The 19,978-nt window shown below is 42.6% G+C and overlaps 1 protein-coding gene across 2 annotated transcripts in view; it reads left to right on the plus strand.

The window, feature by feature from the left end:
* ice1 (KIAA0947-like (H. sapiens)) overlaps window positions 1-19,978 on the plus strand; it is a 95,976-nt gene that overhangs the window by 58,006 nt on the left and 17,992 nt on the right. The window contains exons 13-16 of one of the 2 annotated variants that reach the window (XM_038797190.1): window positions 639-1,383; window positions 1,618-6,506; window positions 11,649-11,817; window positions 17,355-17,515. In XM_038797190.1, coding sequence (XP_038653118.1) covers window positions 639-1,383; window positions 1,618-6,506; window positions 11,649-11,817; window positions 17,355-17,515 — 5,964 coding nt within the window. Of the gene's footprint in view, window positions 1-638; window positions 6,507-11,648; window positions 11,818-17,354; window positions 17,516-19,978 lie in introns of both variants that reach the window. The other variant, XM_038797189.1, reaches the window with a different exon arrangement.

The raw sequence follows: 19,978 nt of genomic DNA on the forward strand, positions 1-19,978 counted from the left end.
TAACTTTTATCAAAGAACATTTCAAATAGAAACAGATCCAAGAAGAATAAAATATGAATTGGAGGCCCAAACAGTTTGAAAATGAAAACCGACCATCAGTTGTGTTTTCAAATCTCAACGGTGCCAATAGCTCAAAGGAATTCCACTTCATCTTTTCTCCCTTACCAGTTCCGTTCCCTGTCCTCGCCAGAAACTGTTAACACTTTGCTTAGGTACAAAGCCAGTGCAATAAGCAGCCTCCAATCCCTGGTCCAAGTAACTTATCATTTGTGTGTGAGCTAAGGACTTGTTTGACTCTGTTGCCATCTACATCCATGGCACTGCATTTCCAACAACAGTGAATCTGGGAGTCTTTTTACCTCCACAACCCAGTAATGCTAACTGAATTGTAGGCATCCCAACTAATGGTCCAACTGAAATTAGAAGCACCGCACTGGCTGGACACTGACCACTGGATCTTCCTTATTTCTCAGACTCGGCTTGTAAGTAAGAGATCATGGGACACTGATTTTGGTTCATTTGATATTTATTAAATTATGAAAAAGTAATGTCATACTGCTTTGCCATTTTTTGTTTAGTTTCTAAATAGAAACAACTTAAAATAACGAAATTAAATATTTTTCTCTCTTATGCACCAGATCTTATTTGGAGATATTACAGATTCAAGTGATGATGAAAGTAGTAATCTTCCTGGAAGAAGTAGTGAAAGTGTTCCAGAGACTGAACAATTGGATAGTTCTGGATGTACCGAGGTGCTGATAACTGATCAGACATCCATGGCAGAAGCAGGCATTTCATCAAGTATGGTTGGAGAGTTATCTGTGGAGAAAATGGATTGTTCTGAGGCTGAAACTGAAGACCTGAATGAGCACGTTTTGACAAAAACTGAAGTAGAGGGTGAAATGCCAGATCCTTGTTTGGTTGTCCAAGTTGCTCAGTGTAGAAATGAGGAGAGCAAGGAAGTTCAGTCTTTATCTGAGGAAACTCTAACCAGAACTCCAGAAATGTACAACGTTAAGAATCTGACATCTCCACAACACAATTACAATGATGATATGCAGGGAAACGATACCACAGAAAGTTCAAAAAATACTGTGGTTCCAGTAACATATATTCTTAAAACAGTGGAACCAGAACCTGAAAGGTCAAAACCATGCAGTAAAGAAGAATATGGACTGGGCACATTTGTTAAAGAAGTAGAAGCCAGGGAGCTTGCATCACAAGAAGCCAGTTCTTTTGGGAAGCTGGGTACAAACCTTGAAGCAACGGAGGCAGAAGTTCATTGTACTAGCAACAGTCTAGGAGATGAAAGCATAGTAGCTTCAGTACTACCCTCTGATATGGAGCATACCACATCAGCGTCCGCAATAAAGGAGCAAATTGGTGCCAGCACAGTGGAGGAAGTAATGGCACTTTCCAAGCTTGACAGTAAAGTGGTACATGATGTTGCTCAGGATAACTCAGCTGAATGCATTCCTCCTAGAGACATGCAGGTGGAAGAAATTAATGGCAATAGTTTTACATCTGACAGACAAAAAGGTGAATGTACACAGACTTTGTTGCCGCCAACTGTCGTGAAGCTTCCTCAGGTGGAACCACTGACAAATGAGCAAATTGGTGCCAGCACAGTGGAGGAAGTAATACCACTCACCAAGCTTGACAGTAAAGTGGTACATGATGTTGCTCAGGATAACTCAGCTGAATGCATTCCTCCTAGAGACATGCAGGTGGAAGAAATTAATGGCAATAGTTTTACATCTGACAGACAAAAAGGTGAATGTACACAGACTTTGTTGCCGCCAACTGTCGTGAAGCTTCCTCAGGTGGAACCACTGACAAATGAGCAAATTGGTGCCAGCACAGTGGAGGAAGTAATACCACTCACCAAGCTTGACAGTAAAGTGGTACATGATGTTGCTCAGGATAACTCTGCTGAATGCATCCCTCCTAGAGACATGCAGGTGGAAGAAATTAATGGCAATAGTTTTACATCTGACAGACAAAAAGGTGAATGTACACAGACTTTGTTGCCGCCAACTGTCGTGAAGCTTCCTCAGGTGGAACCACTGACAAATGAGAAAATTGGTGCCAGCACAGTGGAGGAAGTAATGCCACTCACCAAGCTTGACAGTAAAGTGGTACATGATGTTGCTCAGGATAACTCGGCTGAATGTATTCCTCCTAGAGACATGCAGGTGGAAGAAATTAATGGCAATAGTTTTACATCTGACAGACAAAAAGGTGAATGTACACAGATTTTGTTGCCGCCAACTGTCGTGAAGCTTCCTCAGGTGGAACCACTGACAAATGAGCAAAGTCTTTACAAAATCGAGGAGGCAAAACCGTCAGCTGAGGCTTACTGTTCTATGGAAACTGGTCAAAATCTGTCCAAGGACTGTATTTCTCCAGAGTGTGCAGAGATGGAGGAAATGGATTCTGGTACTTTGATACCTGATAATCAAAACAATGAAAGCACACGGACTTCAGTGCCAGCCTCTGGCTTTGAGCAGACCCATACTGCATTTGTAGCAGAAGAGCAAAGTGAACTTGACAAAATGCAAGAGATAGCACCACGAGCTGATTTTGACTGTTCTATAGAAACCACCGTATCTCAGGATAAGTCAAATAACTTTGTTTCTGAGGAGGATACAGAGATGGAGAATATTTGTTCTGTTAGTTCTTTATCCGATAATCAGAAAGTTAAATGCACACTGACTCTGTCCAATGATATTGAAGAGTCTGTCACAAAGGAACCAATTGGGCTTGACAGAATACAGGAGACTGCTGTACTTGGCAAGACTGACAATTCTGTCATAACTGATGTTGCTAAGGATACGTCCGAGGACAGTGTTTGTACTGGAACTCTGGAGATAAACAATGTAGATTCCAAGAGTTCTACTTCTGGTAGTCCTAACAATGAACTTACAGTACCTTCAGAAGAGGAATGTATTCAACATGGCAAATCAGTCTTAATAATAAAGGAGAAAGACAGTCTCAACAAACTCGAGGAGATCAGTTCACTTCAATCTGAATGCTCTTTGATAGCTGGCACCGCTCAGAACAGTTCCATTTCTAGACGGGATATGGAGATGAATGAAGTAGATTCAAACAGTTCTACATCTGACAGACAGCAAGATGAATATATATCAACCTTTGTGCCAATCAGTACTCAGCTGACCCAAGCAGAGTCTACAACAAGGGGTCACGATTGTCTTAAGGTGGAGCAGGCTTCTCCGCTTGTTGAGTTTGACAGTGGTGTTCTTCCGGATAGGTGCAAAGACTTTGTTTCTCCACATGTTCTGGAGATGGAGGATGATAGTTCCAGTGAATGTGCATCTATTGAATGCACATTGATTTCGGTGGAGTCTTCCATTGACGAACCTGAAATCAAGTTCACAATAAAGGAATATGACATAATTACCCGAGCAAAAGAAGCATCTTCTTTTCTTGAATCAGACTGTTCTTTTATGGTAACCGATCTTGCTCAGGATAAATCCGCAGATTGTACTTCTACTATGGGCATTTCCAACAAATGTGACAGTTTCCTTTCCACGTGGTCAGAGTCAACTGAAGATACGGAAATGATAAAGTGCATGGGCCGTGAAAGTCCAGTTGATAAGTGGGATGAAGGAAAAGATCAGTTGATGGAAAATGAGGAAAAAGGAAAAAGTGATATAGGAGAGATAAACGATCCTACTTTAAATCCGTCAGGAGAATGCACGTCTTCTGTTCAAATTGCCCCACAGTTTGAAATTAATACTTATTCAACTCAGTCCACAAGTCCAGATGAGTTGCAGGGCTGCATTGGACAAGAAAGTCTAATAGAAGTTGGGCAGAACAAAGCACGTGATACGTTAAATAATAATGTAGAGCAATCTGAAGAAAATGCAAGTTCAGAAAAAAGTGAGGATATACATTTGAAAAGTAGAAGGCGACCTGGTAAAGAGATACCACTTCAAGAATCTGGCACTGCTTCACCGCAGATCTGTGAGATGAATCCACAAAACTCTGAGGCAGAAGTCTCAATGTTGGTTAGAAAAGTCAAAAGAAAACAGTGGCATAGAAAGATTCCAACTCCCCAGGGAGAAACAGAGGCCATTGATCAGAAAGTGGTTGAAAGGGAAATTGCGACTGAAGTGTGCACATCTGGAAATCTGAATCGTGAGCTCCAAGTTCAGACTGGGGTTGGGAAACTGGAAACTGAGCATCACACCCCTTCTGTTAATGGCCGTGTTACTGTTCAGTGTGATGAACTGCCTTTTGATTCTAAACGTGCATCAGAATCTCACGAAACAGGTAGTAATAGCGAAAGCATAACGCATTCTAAGGATGAGTCGGCCATCTATCCTGAATGCATCGAGAGTACAACTGAACCAGTGACTTTGGATGAAAAAAATCGCTGTCAAACCCCAGTGGGCAAAACAAATGCTGATATGAATTATGAAAACGCAGATGAAAATGGGGACAATACCATGTCAGTGAAATGTGAAGCTTCAACTTCAGCTTTAGACTTGGATACCTCTGCGCTCCATGTTTGTGACAATGAGTCATTTTCAGAATTGGGCCCAAGCGCTGGCAAGTTGTTAGGGTGTACGCAAATAGAAAATGAAAATTTGGTGAAAAACACTTGTCAACAAAATGAAACCGAGGCTGTGGAGATGTTGAAAAACTCATTGGAAGTCTGTTCCAACCAAGACAGTAACGTTTGTGTGAAAGAGCACTTTGGCAGCCAAATGGAAAAGAATACCATTGGCATTGCAGAGAAAGTGCCCAACTGCATCTCAAATAGAACAATGGTGAATAATTCTACAAATACACCTCTAGGAACAACCTGCAGTCATATATCTTTTGTACAAAGAGTGGACAGTTCAACGCAAACTGAAAATGATGATTCACAAATGGTGCTTTACACTGGCAGTGATCTACTATTAACTGCTCCTAAATCTGTTCCTCAGGTGGACTTTGTTGAAGAAGGTGAGGTAGGAACACCAAAGGCAAAGCGACATGCTAGTTATTGTGACCTGCGGAATCCATTCATTCCTGATACTCCTTCAGACCATCAGAGACCCGTTCACACAGTGGGATTAAATGAAGAAGGGGCATTATTTGAAAATACAGGTGACAATTTGGTGGATGGGGAGTCATTTGGAACTTCGAAATGTGAGCAAACCTCCAAAAAGACTGCAAAAAGCAGAAAGCCATGTGGAAGATTACCAGCTGATACGATAGAAGCAGATGGAGATGCGCAACAAAATGGCGGTTTACAAAAGGCAGATGTGCAGTCGACCTCTAAAAGTCGTGTAGGTTTAAGAAGAAACAAAAGAGGTTCAAATCCAAATAATCCACCTGCACAAACCAATACTGACACTTCCACTCCGGCGTTGTGCACCCAAGAAATACATCAAGTAATGTTAGAAATGGGAAAACCTCTGCCTCCTTTGCTGCCACCACTTGTAGCCACACCTCCAAGAACTGCAAGAGCTGCAAAACCAGTATCCCCTCTTATTAAAATATCTAGTATAATCTCTCTCAGTTCCCCTGCAGATCATTTGGCTTCTCCTTCAAAAGAGACCTCAAAAACTGCTTCAGTTTCACCTCCTTTGGATTATTCTCAACAAAAGTCTCCCTCAATGCACTCGCCATCCCCATTAGAATTTGCCAGTAATGAAAGAATCCAGTCTTCTCCATTACAGTTTTGCACTACAACCCCAAAACATGCTGTTCCTGTGCCAGGGAGACTGCCTCAGTCTGCTTCATCAACTGGGGGTTCAGCTTTACCTCAAGAGAACTCTGTAAAAATTCTGGATGCTATGTATCCCAACCTCTCTGCCCGTGCCAGAACTTTAAATATTCTCCGTGGAAATGTTCAGCTCAGCATCCGTGGCCCTACAGATAGTGAGCCCCAGGCTGGGGCTGTGAATCAAATTATGGGGTTCAAAGCAATCAATTCTGCCACAACTGCATTTGTGAAAGCAGTAAGCAATAACAGATCAGAAGGCGCAAAAGCTGATGGACGTGAAAAAGAGTTGGAGCAGCAACAGCCAGATATTGCTTGCACATCAGGTACCGTGGAGAAACCCAGGAGAAAGCAAATGGCTGCCAAACGAAGTGCAGAAGATAATGGAGCAGGAAAGGCGAAGAGACCGAAAACAGAAAACAAGTGTCAGACTGGAGATGTTACCACTGATTCAATCACCCCGCAAGAGACCTCTACTGTAAATGTCATTGACGCAACCCAACCAATTTCCAATCGGCTAGAAGAGCAGCAAACTAAGTTTGAACATAATCTAGCAGAGCAGCAAACTGAGCTTGAACATATCTCCCAGCCTCTTGAATCTATTAATTCAGATGACGAGGCTGTAGCCAGTGCCTTAATGAAAATCACTCGGTCCTGCTTTGACCTACTGCCTGTTCTTCGCAGCCATGTGTTTGTTGGAAATATTCCTCAGCTCCCGGTATTGCGTGATGAAGAGAAGGAAGTAATTTGTGAATTGAGTGGCAATAAGGTAAGCATGTGTAGCCAATTCTATCACTGTACTGCGGTAGTCAATTGATTTATCAAACTTGGCTCATGGTAGTAATTTGATATATTACAAATGTTTAAAACTTAATCTCCTTGGATTACTGCTGATAATCGAGGATGGTAAGGATATTTACAAGTGCCACTGAGGGCTAGGTTTGTTGTACTGTGTGGTATTAATTAACTACACTTCAAAAGTAATTTTGAATATGCAGTGATAATCCACCATGTATAATCACTGAAAGCAATTGATTGGTAATTCATTTCACTTGTTTGTGATATTTTGTGCATAAACGTGCTGCTGGTTATGTTTACATAACAGCAACTGCATTTCAAGAGTAGTTTGCTGTTTGAGTGCTTTGTTTTGTTCTGACGTTTTAGTTACATGTTATACAATTTTGTTTCGTGGGATGATTGTCTTTCTTGTCTTTTACTAAGCTGTATAGCCCAGTGAGTCCTTGAGCTATGCAAAGCAAGGGGTGCCTTGGCTGCCGATGTTGAGGCTCAAATTTGACTTACTGTGATACCTGAAACTGTGATATCTGAAACTGGCTGGTAAACCCCAATGAGAAATGACAGGAGAATGGGGTGAAAATGTAGCACAAGTGCAACTTTTAAATAGCTTTCACTTAGGGCAATTACTACAAATGAGCAAACTATAACAGATACAGTGCCTCATTATCTAATTCAAAACTGCTCCAGCAGGTGGCAGTTAGGTTAAAGACTCTGCCTTTACAATGATTGAACCATAGCTGATGGGCACAATTTTCCAATGGAAAAAAACAGACAATTCTGGAACAAATGCCAAACATATAGGAAATAAGCCATAGGCATAATATTTCACTTGATGATCTGGCCTTCACCAGTAGCATGGGGTGTTTGTAAAAAGTAAAACACATCAGATTTAGCTAAATTCAGCTATACCATTGTCATTCTTTGAAAATGTTTCAATTTAAAAAAAAATTCTATATGCAAAATTGTTCAATCTGTACAAACTGAGTGCAGTATTTTTATATAAACACACTTTTCTCCACAATTAATATCATAACCCTGTCAAGCTTCTATTTCTGTCATTAGGTAAGAAGCTGCACACGTAGGAGTTTACCAGGTTTGAGAAAAACATAGAATCCCTGCAGTGCAGAAGGAGGCCATTTGACCCTTCAATTCTGCAACAGCCCTTGGAAAGAGCACCCTACTTAGGCCCATGGCTCCACCCTATCCCAGTAACCCCACCTATTCTTTTGGACACAAAGGGGAAATTTAGCATGGCCAATCCACCTAACCTGCACTTTGGACTGTGGGAGGAAACCAGAGCGTCTGGAGGAAGCCAGTGCAGACATGGGTAGAACATGCAAACCCCACACAGTCACCCGAGGCCGGAATTTAACCCGGGTCTCTGTTGCTGTGAGGCAACAGTGCTAACCACTGTGCCACATATTATTCGTGACAATAGGTTTTTAAAAACAAATTAGGGTATCCAATTTTGTTTTTCAATTAAGGAGGCAATGCAGCGTGGCCAATTCACCTCCCCTACACATCATTGGGTTGTGGGGCTGAGACCCATGCAAACACGGGGGGGAATGTTCAAACTCCACATGGACAGTGACTCGGGGCCGGGACCGAACCCGGGTCCTCGGCACCGTGAGGCAGCAGTGCCAACCACAACGCCACTGTGCCGCCTCAGTGTTAATAGATTTAGTACATGAATAATTTATGGAAACTTGACTATTTCAATGGCTAGACCTGCGCACAAGATTATCATGCTTTCAATGGGTTGGGATGGCGAAGGAAATTTGGAAAAAAACATGAGTTTAAAAGAGACAGTGGGGGAAATAATAAAGCAGACATGTTGGCATCTACAAAAAGAAAATAGGGCAGCACGGTAGCACAGTGATTAGCACAGTTGCTTCACAGCTCCAGGGTCCCAGGTTCAATTCCTGGCTTGGATCCCTGTGTGGAGTCTGCAGTAAATACCAATAAATTCCCACCAGCTTGCATGAGTTTGACTACAGTTTGATTTAAAATGTCCAATTCTTAATTTAACATGTCCAATTTTATCAGACCTAAAACCCAGGCCCTGCCACGTTTCCCATCCTGGACATTTGTCTTGTGATGGGCTGGCCAATTACTTAAGAAGTACTTGATTACTAAACCATGGTGCTGTTTTCTCAAGGGGGCTGAATGCAATTTTTGTCCATCGGGCTGTGCCAGGCTCTTTGCAATGTATTATTGCATCCATTTCATGTTTCTCTATTTATGGCCTTATGGTGTTTACCTGAGCATCAAGCAACTAATCGCTGTAGTCAACAGGATGGACTCCACAGAGCCTCTCTTTAATGGCAAGAAATATGATGATATTGTGAAGGAATTGAGTGTATATATTAAGATTTGTTATATTATTGCTGATGTTATAACATTATCCAGATGGCATGGGGACAGGGTGTAAAAGGTAGGCCCAGTCAAAGGTTGGAAAATGGATTAGAAAAAAGATTGCTTTTTGGATTAACCTGTTGGAAACTGTAATTCCTACCCCCAACCCAATAGGATCCCTTCAAGATTTGGATGGGTTGTGAGGATTGTTATCGGTGTAGTGATGCTGACCTGAAAATTGTAACCCTAAAGATTCACTTTAATATTATCTTTTACTCCTGCTGATCTCTTCCTCAAAACTAAATATGTTTTGATGCATGGTGAGGCTCTGTTAGAAGCTCTGTCTAATAGCATGTCTGTAAAGGATATTCAATATGGAATGTACATGGAAACTGCAAGTACAATCCAGTTTTTTTTTTTAGCAACTTTACAACCCAAGTTGAAAAGAGAACTTAGAATCATCCTGGAGAGACCAAAATTGCCTGTTTTCCTGTATTAGACTACCACACTATACACTTTGTATGCGTTTTAAACAGGTGCCACAAATTTTAGCATCAGTTTGATGATAAATTGGCAAATACCACAATGGTTTTAAATATCAATAACCATTGTAACGCTATCTGGAGTGTGGTCTTCCTGTATATTCAATGGAGACAAGCTACTGATTTTGCTGTGAAATTCCATTAGCCATGGTAATTGTCCAGCAAATGAGTAATAATGGAGAGGCCACATATGCAAATCCATGATAAATAATTTCCATAATTGAAACGCTTTGTATGATTTTGCCACTTTAGCAATTGTTAAAATAATAATGTGGCAAAGTTGTTAAATTTGGTGGGTGGGGGAAGCGAAAGAACGGTCCATGTCCACTTTCTTAAGGATTGTCATAAAATACAGCAGGACATAGATAGGTTGGAGACTTGGGCAGAGGAATGACAAATGGGAGTTTAATCCGGACAAATGTGAGGTCATACATTTTGGTAGGTCTAACATAGAGGGGAAATATACCGTAAATGGCAAAGCTCTTAGGAATATAGAAAGTCAGAGAGTTCTGGGCGTGCAGGTCCACAGATCTTTGAAGGTGGCAACACCAGTGGACAAGGTAGTCAAGAAAGCATACGGAATGCTTGCCTTCATTGGATTGGGCATCGAGGGTAAAAACGGGCAAGTCATGCTACAGTTGTGAAAATGAAATGAAGTCACGAGTAGGCTTCATTTAAGTTACTGTGAAAAGCCCCTAGTCCCCACATTCCGGCGCCTGTCCGGGGAGGCTGGTACGGGAATCGAACCGTGCTGCTGGCCTACTTGGTCTGCTTTAAAAGCCAGCAATTTAGCCCAGTGAGCTAAATCAGCCCCAGTGAGCTAAATCAGCCCCAACATCAGTTGTGTAGAACCTTGGTAAGGCCATACTTGGAATATAGCGCACAATTCTGGTCACCACACTACCAGAAGAATAGACTCGGACTGTTTTCCTTAGAAAGACCGAGGTTGAGGGGTGACCTGATGGAGGTCTACAAGATTATGAGGGGCATGGATAGAGTGGATGGGCAGGCAGTCTTTCCCAGGGCGGAGGTGTCAGTTACGGGGGGAGGGGGGGGGGGGGGGGGGGGGGGGGGGGGGGGGGAGTTTTAAGATTCGTGGGGTAAAGTTTAGAGGAGATGTCTGAGGCAGGGTTTTTTACCCAGAGGGTGGTGAGTGCCTGGAACGCGTTGCCAGGGGAGGTTGGGGAAGCAGATACATGAACGGCATTCAAAAGACATTTTGATAAACACATGGATAGGATGGGTATGGAGGGATACGGCACAAGGAAGTGCAAAGGGTTTTGGCAAAGGTTGGTATCATGGCCGGTACAGGCTCGAAGGGCCTGTTCCTGTGCTGTATTGTTCTTTGTCCTTTTATTTGGATCAGGTCAAAAGATGTGCTTAAAGGAATATTTCAAAGTCATGTTTTTTCCCCAATGGTACAAATTGCTTTGTAGATTGTGGGAAAATGGTGGTAGGTCACAATTATTTGTAAATGTGAAAGGGGACAGGTCCAATTTTATTCTCTTGCAATGGTAGGAGTTCCAATTGCCTTGTTTTGTTGGCAGCCAAGGCTAGGTTTCCATTTTAGATGGCGAGATGCCATGATTGGATCATATCTACTTATGTTTTTATTGCTGAGTAAGTTTATATAGTTTTGATTCTGATCAGGAACAATAGTCCTTCTAAGCTATTTGGCCATATGTTCATGGGTGTGTACTACAATGCAAAAACATTCAAGGAGTCACATTCTGCAGGAGAAAAATTAAAGACCATGTTGATGAAGAAGTAATTAGTGAGGGATCTTGTCAATTCTAAATAACTATAGACCGGTTAGGATGAATGGCCTGTTTCTTTGGTATAGATTCTCTATAAAATGTCAGAGGCATTATAATTTATTGGTGGTTGTTGATATCATAGATATCATAGAATTTACAGTGCAGAAGGAGGCCATTCGGCCCATCGAGTCTGCACCGGCTCTTGGAAAGAGCACCCTACCCAAGGTCAACACCTCCACCTTATCCCCATAACCCCACCCAACACTAAGGGCAATTTTGGACACTAAGGGCAATTTATCATGGCCAATCCACCTAACCTGCACATCTTTGGACTGTGGGAGGAAACCGGTGCACCCGGAGAAACCCACGCACACACGGGGAGGATGTGCAGACTCGACACAGACAGTGACCCAAGCCAGAATTGGTGCAGTACCTATTCATTTGTTTCTTTGATGACAGGATTTAACAGAAGCTTTACTGATGGCTATCATCAAGAAACTGAAGGCTGAACAAACAACCCTTGATGGTAACTGTCTTCAGGCACTTTCTCGAGTTTATGTTGCAATCTGCCGACAACAAGGAGATCTTGAAAGAGCCCGTCTCCTTTCTTACAGTATCTTAAAGGAAGGTAAGTTTATGAATCTGAATTGGATGATCATACTGATGTAAAATAAGCTAATGAAACCTGTTATTCTGGATGCCCTAGGGAAATTGTAACTTATTAATCAGATATCCTTCAATAAGTACAAGCTCTGCTTCTTAAATGCATTTTTTATTCTTTAATAGGGGAGGGCATTGCTGGCATATTGCCCATCCCTTTTGTCCTTGGGAAAGTTCTAGTGAGCTACCTTCTTGAGCTTCTACAATCTGTGTTGTGTAGGGTATTCCCACAGTACGTTTAGGTAAGGAGTTTCAGGATGTTGTCCGAACAGTGGAAAAGTTCCAAATTCATGGTTCTAACTCAGGGTGAATTGGAGGGGAACCCGTGTTCCCATGCACCTAATGCTCTTGTTCTTCAAGTTGGTAGAAGTTGCAGGTTTCACAGGTGCTTCCAAATAATGCCTTAATGGTATGCTGCAATGCATCTTGTAGCTGCATCTGGGAATGCATAAGATGCCTGGACCATCAGCAGCAGCAGAATTGTATTTCTCCACAATCTGTGACCTCATGGTCCAACATATCCCTCATTCTATCATTACCATCAAGTCAGGGGACCAACCCTGCTTCAATGAGTGTAGGAGAACATGCAAAGAGCAGCACCAGTCACACCTAAAGGTGAGTTGCCAACCTGGTGAAGCTACAATACAGGACTAATTGCATGCTAGACAACAGATATTATGCATGCATTCAGATACAGAGCCTTTAACCTTTTCTTTTTCCCATTTTTGGACTCTCTGGCATTACCTCTTAGTGCACCCGTAGGTTTGTACACTCTATCCCTTCCTGTCCCACTCTGGTTGTCTGTTACCTCATTGTTTCCCTTTGATTTAGCACATGGCCTCTCACATGATCCCTCCCCCTACTATTTATTTTAAAGCACCCCAGTTATTCAACCCGCCAAAACATGGGTTCCAGTGTGGTTCAAGTGAAGTCTGTCCCAACAGCACAGCGCCCACATTCCCCAGTATTGATGCCAGTGCCCCATGAATCAAAACCCTTTTCTCCCACTTCAGTCTTTGATCAACATGCTCATCTCTCTAATCTAATTTACCCCACACCAATCTACTTGCGACTTGAGTAATAATCCAATGGTTATTACCTTTGAGGTTGCTTTTTAATTTAGCCCCTAGCTGCTCATACCCCATAAGAAGAACGTCTCTCCTAGTCCTCCCTATGTCATTGGTACCTACATACTCCCCCTCCCAGTACAAGTTCCCTTTCAGTCGTGAGGTGATGGATGTGTCAAATCCTGACATTGGGCACATAGCACAGCCTTCCAGGCTCTGGCTCTCAACTGCAAAACACTGCCTGTCCCTCTGACTATAATATCTCTTGCTACCACTAAGTTCCTATTTATTTCCACGGTCAGTTCCTTCATCCACCTTGCAAACCTGCTCTCATCAATTCAAGCCGGAAGAATCTCAAGTTGTTAGGCAATTGCAAGAACTGAGGCTCCTCCACTTCAACCTTTACGATCCTCATACCTACCTTACTTGCAGCCACAGTCCCCTGTCCCCGATCACTGACCAAACCAGATGACCCTGTCCTAATGGTTGTAACTATCTTCCGAATTAAAATGTGCGGGTAACTTTCCACCTCCCTGATGCATTGCAGTGCCCGTAGCTCGGCCTCTAGGTCATTGATTCTGAGTCACTGGTCCTCGAGCTGCAGACACTTGCTGCAGAGGCAGTTGGGTGGATCAGATTAACATCCACTAGATCCCAAATATTAGAGCTGCAACGCATCACCTACCCTGTCGGCCTAATTGTGTGTTGATTTATTTTTTAAATTTATAATTAATAACCCCCCCATTACTGTTAAACTATATTACCACTACTAAACCTTACTACAATTAATAAAACCTTACAATTACAAATTAATCACCTGAGTTTCGGAAGGAAGTTGAGAAAAATACTCACCAACCAATCACTTAACTTTCCCTGTCGTCACACTTTGATTTTCTTCGAACACAGTCAGTTTGCTCTGAAGCTGTAGACTGGTTTCCACCACTTTGCTCACTTTTTTATACAGTATCTGCCACTCTCCTTATGCTCTTTTATACTGTGCCTTCACTGTTCTTGCATTCTCTTAAACTGTATCTCTGTCACTCTCATGCGCTTCAATTTTGTTTTTAATCATTTTCCTCACGGCCTTTTATACTGGGTCTCCATCGTTCTCCTTGCACATTTTTATACTGAATCTCCACCGCCTTCTCCATATTCTTTTATGTTGAATGTCCACTGTTCTTCTCACGCTATTTAGTCTTGTGTCTCCTTCACTCTCTTCACGCTCATGTATACTGTGCCCCCATCACTCCTTGCACTATTTTATCCTGTGTCTCCGCCTCTTTCCTTGTGTTCGTTTATACTGTGTTTGTTCACTCTTCTTGCTCTTTTATCCTGTGTCCTGGCTACTTTCGTCAAGCTTTTATATAAAGTGAACCTGGTTGCTCTCATGTTGTTTTATGCTTGGACAAGTAACACACAAATGCCAGGCAATGGCCACCTCCAAGGATAGAGAATGTAACCATTCTCCCTTGAGATTCATAAGCTCGTGTTTGAAACAAACCTGTTGGACTTTAACCTGGTGTTGTAAGACTTCTCACTGTGCTCACCGCAGTCCAACGCCGGCATCTCCACATCATGGCCCTTGAGATTCAACAGCGTAACCACGGCTGAGTGCCCTACCATTAACCAGAAACTTAACTAGACCAGCATATGAAATGAAAATCGCTTATTGTCACGAGTAGGCTTCAATGAAGTTACTGTGAAAAGCCCCTAGTCGCCACATTCCGGCGCCTGTCCGGGGAGGCTGGTACGGGAATCGAACCGTGCTGCTGGCCTGCTTGGTCTGCTTTATAAGCCAGCGATTTAGCCTTGTGAGCTAAACCAGCCACAATATTAATACTGTGGCTACAGGAACAGGTCAAAGGCTGGGAATTTTGCACTGAGTAATTCACTTGCTGACTCCCCAAAGCCTGTACAATATCTATATGGTACAAGTCAGGAGTATGATGGAATGCTCTTGATTTGCCTGGATGAGTACAGCTCCAACAACGCTCAAAAGAGCTCAGCATCATCCAGGACAAAGCAACCTGCTTGATCGGCACCCCATCCACCACCTTAACCCATCCACCACCTAATCTTTCTCTCCCTCCACCAATAGCATAATGAGACAGCAGTGTGCAAGATGTACAGCAGCAATTTGCCAGTGCTCCTTTGACCGCACCTTCCAAACATGCAACCTCAACCACCCAGAAGGTTAAAGGCAGGAGACGCATGAGAACACAACCACCTGAAAATATTGCTCTGAGCCACACACCATCCTGACTTGGAACTTTTTTGCCATTTTTTCACTGTGACTGGTTAAAGATCCTGGAACTCTTCTCTCACAGCACTGTGGGTGTACTCATCCCCTGTGGAGTGCAGCAACTCACCACCACCTTCTCAGGTACAGCTGGCATTGGCTTGCCATGCTACTGACAAATTTTTAAAAAGATAACACACAATGCATCCTTGAACCACTGGAGATTAAGGAAATGAATATTTACGGTGCTGCCGAACGAGCCCCAAGTTTGAACCCATTAATTCTATGTCCATTAACTAGGTTATTAGAGCTGTTTTGAATGCAGTTTTAATTTGGGCTAGCTAGGTAGTAATATAAGAACATATGAAATAGGAGCAGGAGCCCGCTCCACCATTCGAGGCCGATCTTCCACTTCAACACCATTTTCCTGCACTTCTCGCATCCCTTAATGTTTTTTATGTGTCAAAATTTTATAAATCTTATCGATTTCATTCTTGAATATACTCAATGCCTGAGACTCCACTCCACTGTGGCCAAGAATTCCAAAGATTCACAACCCTTGTAAGTGAAGAAATTCCTCCGCATCTCATTCCTAAATGGCCTGTCCTGTATTATAAGGAGAGTCGGCCAGCGATTGCAGGAGTTCCATGATCTTGACTCTCCCTTTGCACCCAATTCATGGGAATTTTTATCAGCTGGCAGAAAGAAGGGGAGGCTGCATTCCATCTGCAAAAATACTCCTTTTGTACCCATCAGTAGGGAAAGGTATGGCCTCTCTCCACCTCCTTTATGCCATCGCATTTGAATATGTGTATTGGGTGGAAAGAAAAGATTTGAAGAGTATTAGAATCCAGTCTTGGAAAAGCTTTTTATTGCACTACAGGATAATTACTTGCAATTCATCAGTGGGGAATGAACATAACAGCTTACTTTTTTTTAGCAAATAGAATTGTTTCTTTCATTGTCTTAATTTAGAACAACGGCACAACATGTCTTATATTGGAATGTTTAATATATTGATGTCTTGATCTATTGAAGCTTTAGCGTGTTCTGGTACCTATGATTAAATTGCATTGAGTTTTACTTGACTATCCCCTCACCTCAACAATGTGGGGTTGTAACCCATCCTCTCATTCTACCTGAGATATCTATACAATACGTCTTGACCCAAACCTGATCAGATGTCAACTCCAATGCCGGTTCGCTGATCTTCCCTCTTTGCTGCTCAGTAAGTGTCCTAAGATCTAATCCCACTTGTGAAGAACGAATGCTGAGAGCCCATGTTTCCCATATTGCTGAGCCCCTGCAAATTCAAACAAATGAACCTAGTGCAAACCAAGCAGCTTAGCATAGCACTAACTGTTCAAACTCCCAGTATCACTCTGACTCTTCCTATACTGCATAGAGTCAGACAGGGGAGGATGCTGCACTGTACGCTGACATGGCGCCGGATATTGGTGAGCAAGAGACTGGCAGACCAGCACTGAAGTCAAAATACGACATTGCGACAACATTGATGTTAGGTGAGATTCATGAATGCTAAATATCTTTCCCTGTAATTAATACAAGCAGCCTACAAGTGCAGATGAGTGAACCTAGACTGGAAGCAGACATTTTTGTATAATCAAAGACTTGATATTTTGAACTTCGTGCCAGGCACCTCAGACTTTGATATTTTTTTAAATATAAATTTAGAGTACCCAATTCATTTTTTCCAATTGAGGGGCAATTTAGCGTGGCCAATCCACCTACTCTGCACATTTTTGGGTTGTGGGGCGAAACCCACGCAAACACAGGGAGAATGTGCAATCTCCACACGGACAATGACCCACAGCCGGGATCGAACCTGGGACCTCAGCGCCGTGAGGCTGCAGGGCTAACCCACTGCGCCACCATGCTGCCCTTCAGACTTTGATATATTGAGACACCAGTATATTTCAAACAGTCTCAGAAAATTTGTACAGAGGAAGCATTCAGTGTTTTTAATTAAACTGGAATTATTGTATTTTTGTATGTTATGAAGCTGATGAAGCTTTTCCAGATGCCTCCTTACAGTTTGCTTTGTGGTTCTGTTGTGTGGTCATCTCGTCTGAAAATTCTCTTTTACATTGCAATGTTGCATGTAGCATGTGTGTTCAGGTCATAGATTTAGACTGTCTTGTGCACCCTTTCTACTTGATAATGTTATTTTTTTTCCAGACTTTCCAGATTCAAGCAAACTGTTGTTGCTCATCTTGAGTGTTTGGCGGAGCATATTTTCCATGCAAGGACCAGTGAATAAAGCTATGCAAGCTGTTGCCAAGCAACGTGCCAAAGGAGATGTTCTGAATTGTTTGAGTGCATACCTCAGTTGGGAAAAGGTACAGTCTTTTTGCGATTGTTCCTGTCTTAGCACATTGTGAAATTCTTCATTTGATTTGCTGTCAGTAGCCAGGGTTGTCCCCATTTTAGAGTCGCAATCTGCTTCTTTGTTTTTTAACAGGACAAAAAATATTGGATAATTTATCAATCAAATGATTACGCACATATCTTTTGTAGTTTTGTTGCAAGGAACTAGAAGGTGATATCACATTAGCTGCAGGCTGATGTTAAGCCATCATTTTGGTGCTTTCATTGGTGGCAGCTGTATAATTGTTGTGTTATCTACAACTTCCTTTGCTGTATTCTGACCTGTTGCATAACATATTCCCACTCTATTTTTAAGACTGATCTTCTTTACTGCAATAATTTTAAAGGTAGACTCGCGAATACTCCAAATCAGTCACCAACAGAATGGTAATTAAAAATGCAGAAGGAAAATAACAGGCCTCTCCACAAGCACAAAATCAAAATACTGCAGATGCTGGAAATCAGAAATAAAAGCAGAAAATGCTGGAAATACTAAGCATGTGTGACAACATCTGTGGAGAGAGAAACGGAGTTAAAATCCCAGATCTGTGATCTGTCATTAGGCATTCTCATGGTACTCTTGATTTGTAGGCAAGGATCTGCAGCATATTGAACTGCTAATCTAACCTCCTATAGTGATAGGGGAGGGTCAATGAAACAAAATGAAATGAACTTATTGTCACGAGTAGGCTTCAGTGAAGTTACTGTGAAAAACCCCTAGTCGCCACATTCCAGCGCCTGTTGGCGACATATACAGGTAATTGCATCTTTTTGCATATTGAAGTCAATCAGCAGCTCATAGAATCCCTACAGTGCAGAATTAGGCCATTTGGCCCATCGGGTCTACACCGACCCTCTGAAAGAACACTCCACCCAAGTCCACTTCCTTGCCCTATCCCACTAACCGCTTGACCTACACATCCCTGGACATGAAGGGGCAATTTAACATGGTCAATCCACCTAACCTGCACCTCTTTGGACTGTGGGAGGAAAGCGGAGCACCTGGAGGAAATCCACGCAGACACGGGGAGAATATGCAAACTCCACACAGGCAGTGACCCAAGGCCCGATTTGAACCTGGCTCCTGAAACTGTGGGGCAGCAGTGCAAACTGCTTATGAATTTCTGGCTCCAGTGAGAAGATTCCATCATGTAGTGGTTGCCATTTCCCCTTCTTCAGTTCAAACAATACTGAGCTCACATCTGTAACGAATCAAGATGCTTTGAAGAGTGACAGATGTATAGTGAATGCAAGATTTTTCAATGGCATAAATCAACTTCCAACGATATAAAATTACCATCGTGCCACAGTTGCCTGTGCAGATGGATTTGAGATTACATCGACTCCTCAAGTCAAGTGGAATTAAAGGTAGGTAGAAGGGCCGTCACACTTGTGGCTAGAAGCGGTTATGGGGACAGCTTTCGTTATACAATCATAGAATTTACAGTTCAGCAGGAGGCCATTTGGTCCATCAAGTCTGCATAGACCCTTGGAAAGAGCACCCCACTTAAGCCCACACCTCCAGCCTCCATAACCCAGTAACCCCACCCAACCTTTTAGGACACTAATGGCAATTTATCATGGCCAGTCCACCTAACCTGCACACCTTTGGACTGTGGGAGGAAACCGGAGCACCTGGAAGAAACCCACGCAGACACGGGAAGAATGTGCAGACTCCGCACAGTTCTGAAGATGGTACAGCAGGGTTAATGGCGGTAGGAAATTAAACAGACAAAAGGAAGGCAAAATGAATTGGGAGGAAAGAACTTTGGGGGAGGGGCGTTGTTCACTTTTTTTCACGTAGAGTTGAATTATGGACAGGATTGTTATTTCAATAAGGAGATGAAATTTGTTATTTTGGCCTGGGGAGAGAGAAATTACCCAGGACTGGATTTCGATTTTAATGGGGTGAGAGGTTGTCAGGTTGGAGCCAAATTTGCATTTTGTGCATGAGAGTGGGCCACTATATAATCTAAGTAAGGTCCTACCAAGGGTCATGTGGGAGAAACTTTGATTAGGTATAAGGGTGCCTAACTGGTTAAGACTGGTTAGCACTCTTTCCCATGGTTTCTGTGGCCATTAGCACCCGGTTTCCCTGAGTTTCTGTGGCTATGACTCATCTTTCATTCTCACTCCACAATATAAATATTTCCCGCTTTCTCTGTCTGTTAGCTTTGACAAAGAGTCATTGGACTCGAAACGTTAGCTCTTTTCTCTCCATACAGATGCTGCCAGACCTGCTGAGATTTTCCAGCATTTTCTCTTTCGTTCCTAACTGGTTAAGTACATGTTCTGCTATCAACTGAATGGAGGAATATCCAGGTCTCTGTTACAGTCTGCGAGGGTTGGAGCTGTGAGAAGCAAGTTTGGAATGACAGGGTTATTTTTTTATAACGTCAGGAGTATTTTGTTAGAGGAATGCACAGGTATGTTTT

Source organism: Scyliorhinus canicula, chromosome 5 (genome assembly GCF_902713615.1).
Source record: "Scyliorhinus canicula chromosome 5, sScyCan1.1, whole genome shotgun sequence".
Classification (NCBI taxonomy): Eukaryota; Metazoa; Chordata; class Chondrichthyes; order Carcharhiniformes; family Scyliorhinidae; genus Scyliorhinus; species Scyliorhinus canicula.